The sequence below is a fragment of the Phoenix dactylifera genome, unplaced genomic scaffold (assembly GCF_009389715.1).
Source record: "Phoenix dactylifera cultivar Barhee BC4 unplaced genomic scaffold, palm_55x_up_171113_PBpolish2nd_filt_p 000403F, whole genome shotgun sequence".
Taxonomy (NCBI): Eukaryota; Viridiplantae; Streptophyta; class Magnoliopsida; order Arecales; family Arecaceae; genus Phoenix; species Phoenix dactylifera.
In genome coordinates, this window is record NW_024067845.1 from 423,606 (window position 1) to 429,438 (window position 5,833).

At 41.1% G+C, this 5,833-nt stretch overlaps 1 protein-coding gene across 4 annotated transcripts; it reads left to right on the forward strand.

The window, feature by feature from the left end:
• Window positions 1–250: 250 nt before the first annotated feature.
• On the forward strand, window positions 251–3,237 carry LOC120105945 (sialyltransferase-like protein 1). 4 transcript variants are annotated; one of them, XM_039118744.1, is made up of 3 exons: window positions 251–1,409; window positions 1,515–1,791; window positions 2,338–3,237. In XM_039118744.1, the coding sequence occupies exons 1-3, from the start codon at window positions 670–672 to the stop codon at window positions 2,461–2,463; spliced, it is 1,143 nt and encodes a 380-aa protein (XP_038974672.1). In that variant the 5' UTR covers window positions 251–669; the 3' UTR covers window positions 2,464–3,237. The 4 variants fall into 4 exon arrangements, 3 of the variants coding, with proteins under 3 accessions (XP_038974672.1, XP_038974671.1, XP_038974670.1); XR_005508192.1 differs by having other exon boundaries at window positions 254–1,791; window positions 2,338–2,790; window positions 3,017–3,237; XM_039118743.1 differs by having other exon boundaries at window positions 254–1,791; window positions 2,338–2,509; window positions 2,673–3,237.
• Window positions 3,238–5,833: the final 2,596 nt, after the last annotated feature.

Here is a 5,833-nt window from a genome sequence, read left to right on the forward strand (position 1 = left end):
ATCAACATAAACATCATTAAAAAAATATAAAAATAAGAGTATGCTAAAAACAAACCACCATCTCTCCAAGAAAATGAAACTAAGACTGGAACAGTGTAATTGTGAAGAAAAAAATACACCCACCTGGGGAAGGCAAGATCAGTAGTTGGGTGTGTTCCCTGGTTGACTCCTTCCTTGAGACCATACCTCCAAAATCCCATGATAAAGCCTAAGCCTAAATTACCGAGCTTTATTTAACCCGCCATATCTCATTGTCTAAGCTCCCACCAGACCAACCGAACCCAACCCTCGTTAAAAAGGCCTTTTGCCACCAGGCCCCGCCGCCTCCCAGCCGGCCGTCCCGCCGCCCCCCCCCCCCCCCCCCCCCCCCCCCCCCCCCCCCTCTCCGGTGCTCTCCATTTCCATCTCCCTCTCGATCTCTGAGCTCTCCGAGCTCCTTCAATGGCGGTCGAGAGCCCTCCCTCGTAGCTCCGAGAGGAGAAGGAGCTCTCTTGTTTCCTCTCAAAGTGGGATCTTTGGCGCTCTAGATCCAAGAAACGAGCAAAGACTGGGGCTTTATGATGCTCTGAGCTGGGAACCGAGCGAGTTCCTGGGATTCGTTGTGGTTGATGCTTTTGTTTCCAAGAGAATGCCGATTTCTCATGGTGGTTCAGAGATTTAGCTGCTGCGATGAAGCGATCGCTCCGCTTGCCCATTAGCCTCCTTCTGGTGGTCGCCGTCTTCACCGCCCTCAGCTTCGGGGCGGCGCTCCGCCGCGGCATCGGCGATGGATACTTGCCGGTAGTCGCCGCCGTGACGGCGCCGCCGCCACTCAACGCGACGCTCCTGAGGCTGGCGGCGGTGTACGCCGGGGAGGAGGACCTGCGGAAGGACGTGGAAGACCTCCTCGACGGGACCTTCCCCGCCGGCATCTCCGGCCGCCGTGGGGGCAGACTCCGCGCGTTCTCCGCCTGGCGGCGGGAGAACCACCTGGAAGCGCGGACGCGATCCGGCTCGCGACTCCCAATCCGACTCCGATCACCCAAGGACTTCCGGATCTTCCCGGAGTTCCGCCGCGCCCTCCGCAACTGGTTCCGGAACCGCCGCTTCCAGCCGGAGGTCATGGCGGAGCTCGTCGCCCTCGTCAAGGACCCCATCGACGGCCACCTCGGCCGCCCCGACGCCGGCCGCCGCTACGGTACCTGCGCCGTCGTCGGTAACAGCGGGATTCTCCTCAAGAGCGAGCACGGCGAGCTGATCGACGGTCACGACCTCGTCATCCGCCTCAACAACGCCCGCACCAACGGCTACCAGCGGAATGTTGGATCGAAAACCGACCTTTCCTTCGTGAACAGCAACATTCTCCACTTCTGCGCCCGGAGGGAGGGCTGCTTCTGCCACCCCTACGGCGAAGACGTCCCCATGATCATGTACATTTGCCAAGCCGTCCACTTTATCGATTACACCATCTGTAATTCCTCCCACAAGGCTCCCCTCCTCATCACCGACGCCCGGTTCGATGTTCTCTGTGCTAGGATAGTGAAGTACTACTCTCTGAAGCGGTTCGTCGAGGAGACTGGCAAGCTGCCAGAGGAGTGGAGCAAGGCCCATGATGAGAAAATGTTCCATTACTCGTCGGGGATGCAGGCCATAATGCTCGCTTTGGGAATTTGCGATCAAGTTAGTGTTTTTGGATTCGGGAAGTCAGCGGAGGCAAAGCACCATTACCACACCAACCAGAAGGCCGAGCTGGATTTGCATGATTATGAGGCAGAGTACGCCTTCTACCATGACCTGATCGAGAGGCCGCAGGTAATACCATTCCTCAAGGATTCTGGATTTAAAGTTCCTCCGATTGTATTTTATGAGTGAGCTGTTTGTTTGATTAGATTTGTTGGGTCCCCATAGCCAAGATGTAATTGTAATTTTGCGCAAAGAAATTGTAGAATGGAGAAGATGATAAACTGTAAAAGGAACAAGAAAATTGTTTGGTAGATTCTTCACAAGTCTTAGCAGTGTGGATACCTGCTGATGTAAAATTAGAAAAAAGAATTTTTTTTAGGAGTAGAATTAATTTCTGAAGGTGGAATTTTGAGGATTTTGTTCACTTTCTTTGTGTAATGAGAAATCATACAGTGAATTATAGATCCTTATTTATTGTGAGATGGTAGGTGCCCTGAGACCTACAACATACTTCATTGAATTGGACATAAGATTCAATTGGTGTTCTTTTGAATGCGCTATTCCTCATTTAGAGCATCGGCGGGTCTTTTCCCCAATCTTCTTCTCCTCTTCTATTCTAAAGGCATTGCTACACAGCAGCCGTGTGAATTCTTTTCTTTTCCTTTTCTTTTTCAGAGTTCAGATGTGGCATTTGTATTTTTGAGTCTGGTTTTCCAACTAGGCAACATGAATAAAGGGGAAAATTATCTTCCACATGACATTGAGTGTTCTGGTTACTGCAATGACCTAAATTGGTGGTGAGCATCCATTGTAATGGACCCATTGCAAGCTGTCATTGCATATGCAGGTTACTTCTTGAATCATGCTCCATTATTTGTGATCTAATCATATCAATTATTTCTGCAAAAAAAATGAAGATGCATCACAAGAAATTCTCTGATACTAGGTGAGATATGTAAATTGCAAATTTTCTATATACTAGTCATCTGTATTCTGACTCTGCTTTTCAGCTGGCTCTTTCTGCATCATCCCCACCCTCCCTTAGTACCAGTAAGCCATAGAGTGGGGCAGTAAGTACAGGATAATAACTGCAGCAGTCTCTTTTCCTGCATGTACCATTGACTCTTGGTGAGTATCTTATTGTTCTGGTCTCAAGTGACTGATCTTGCATAGGTAGAATAACTTCTGATGATTTTGGTTTCGATGTCTTAATTTTCTCAGCAACAATATTATCATATAACAAGGTTTTAGTAGTTACATTGATTTTATAGAAGATTTAGTACTTTTTTGTGATTAGTTGCATTCTATATATGAGCAGAAGTATTCCCTTTTTTCTTTTTTACTTATTTGACAGGTCATCAGATGCTGGAGCAAGCAATTAACTTGTACTCCAAACATGTGTTTTGATTTGGTAGCAATTTTGCACATCTAGTTATAGTGTTTCATTACATCTGTACATTTAAAAGCATTCCTTGATATGTTAAGATATTTTTGTACATATTATATGTGCTTGCTTCACTCAATGGAATTTTGTTTGAGGAGAGAAAAGTCAAAATTTTAAACTTCAATGCTTCATTAATGAGTTCACTTTTTTATTTAGTAGCCCTGATCGATATGCATTTTGTTGTATCGTGGAACATCACATGATTATTCTCATTTATCTGCACCATGTACTTAAGAGGGCATGCCCTTTAGTTTTTTTTTCTTTATTTTATTTTATTTTATATCATTTTATTATTTAATGTTCTATTGAAAGCATGTCTTCCTTGTAATGGATAGAAAAATACGCATATTACTTTCATTTATCTCATTTGATCTCATTTATAAATGGCAACTACAAGTAATTTATTTTGTATCTGTCATGGACTACTCTGGATGAAGAGGGAAAAGTGGATGGACACTGCAGTGCTTTCATGTTTTACATAGTGCATTCTCTTGGTCTAATGTTTTTAATTAACTTTCACTAGCCTTTTCTTTTGCCATTATTGTTCTTTTCCTGCACATTTTGAATTTTCTTGCTGTTAATATAATTCTTACATGAATAGTAGCTACCTTCAGTTGGAGGAACCTTTCTTAGTAATTCCTTCCACTCCCAAAACAAACCATCCTGCTTAGCCTTTTATACCTTGATGCTTTATTCACTGTTAGCATCTACATGACCCATGACCTCTTCTTCATATGCTTATCTGGAGCTCAGAGAATGAACCAGATAAGAGTGAGAAACTGAGAAACAGGTTGTGATCAATGGCTGCAAAATAGCACAGAATTCTTTTACTGCTTGTCACATTTTTACTCTTCAACAACAATCTGATAATAAAGGAATGAGATTGCAATTTGCAAGTCTGCTGTTGCCCATAAACATGCTTCAGATTATTCCTCAGATTGATGAATAGTGCAGTGTTATAAAATGTTATTGCTTGAGGATAATAATCAAAATCACAAAGTTTAATCTATGATACTTGGTCCTAGCCTCACAATAGTACAAGTAACATGAATCATGAAATTCTTGGGCATCATTTAGAACTTGTCTTTGTTATTTAATGAAGATGACCATAAAATGGGCCTCATCTTTTAGCCATCAACTTTTCATACTTTACCATGTAATTAGCATTTTCATCTTTCTTTCATTGGAGTTTCTCATCTTGTCATTTTTTTAGTATTTACTCTAGGTAAGGAATGATTCTTCATTCTATTAATGATGAAATTTTAGGTTTTGCTAAATGTAAATTTATTAAGAGGATTGCAACTATACATAAAAAATGACAGCATTTGTAGTATTTAAATCTGCATTCTGTTTAGTACCTTTGTCCTCCTAAAATGGGCTCAGCTTATATGAGGCCACTTGTATTGCATGCAAAAGATTGTGCGGGAAAAACTATAACACAAGATTTACTGAGCAAAGGAGGAGTGTTAACTCTGTTGGATCTTCAGCTGAAATACTGAAACCTGAATTGTATTTTACAGAGGTGAAGTTTTGTCTCTTAGATTTCAAATCCAGTACAGATTCTCTACCATGCCTATTAAAATTTTGGAATTTTGATCAGGTGTAACAGTAGGATACTAAATTTATTTTATTGAGTGAAATTAAATGCTAATACCAACCTCAATAGCTTTAGCTGCAATCTCATCTGTTGCTGAATACCAGTTGTAGCCAACCATTAAGATTGATTTGCTTCTCCATATTTTGCTTTTATATAAATTGCATCCTTCTTCCTCATCTTGCATGAATGGGAATCTTTTCATCCATGAGATTCCGCATGCAGATTACTTTGGGTGCACATTAAATCCGGTGACTGTAATGGTTTTCCTTCTGGAGGTTTCTTGATCATGATGGCCATCCTAATCTGATTTGCCATTAGCCCTTTTAGTATATCCTAACAGTTTTGAAACTTGACACAAATTGTCTGGATGATCTGAGGTTTGTATTATATATGGGAGCTTGTTTAAGTGGTTAGTCATGCTGAGACATGCCTGGGAATGTTGGAAGATAGAATGACAAATATCTTTGCAATCCTCCATTATTGTAGAAGATAGTACATATCATGCAAGGCTAACTTTGATGCCAACAATCAACATAGGCCTTAATGATTAGTGCTATAAGCTTTTATGCATTGGAATCTATGGTTATGAACCTGTGGATCTGAATACGTTAGAATGGAATTCCAAGTGAAATCTCTTACTATATGAAAGACTAGAAAGTACTTTCTTAGTTATGGAATAAGAAGTCTTCGTATCTTAATGCACGTATAGTTAATTTATTAGGAACTATTAAAGTGAAATCCACTTTTTAGGAAATATAAGTTGAATTGATGATAAGAATATTTTGTAGCAGAACATTATTCACAATCCTCGCAAAGCTAGTTCTCTATGATATCGAAGTATAAGTAATTCAACTCATTTATAGATTATGAATGTTTGGTATCCATATTATGTTAATTCAAATTGAGTGGCAATTTTATATCGGTTTATAAAATTAGGTAATTTGCTAGGTTTTGTTAGTGTGTTCTCAAAGATTCTGTATCTTATTCTTTTCAAAAAAATACTGACCATTTATTGTAGAATGGATGGTTAAGATGGATCTAATTCTGACTGCCAAATCCTTGTGTGAATGGCATGTGCAGTAACTAGGGAAAACTGTAAAGGTATTTTTAATTTGGAAGTAAAAAATCAG

What these genes read in the sequence shown, in the direction of transcription:
- LOC120105945 (XM_039118742.1), top strand. Translation starts at nt 670, where the DNA reads ATGAAGCGATCGCTCCGCTTGCCCATTAGCCTCCTTCTGGTGGTCGCC. An exon ending in ACCTGATCGAGAGGCCGCAG is followed by an intron (nt 1,792 to 2,337) that starts GTAATACCATTC and finishes TTTCTTTTTCAG; the next exon opens with AGTTCAGATGTGGCATTTGT.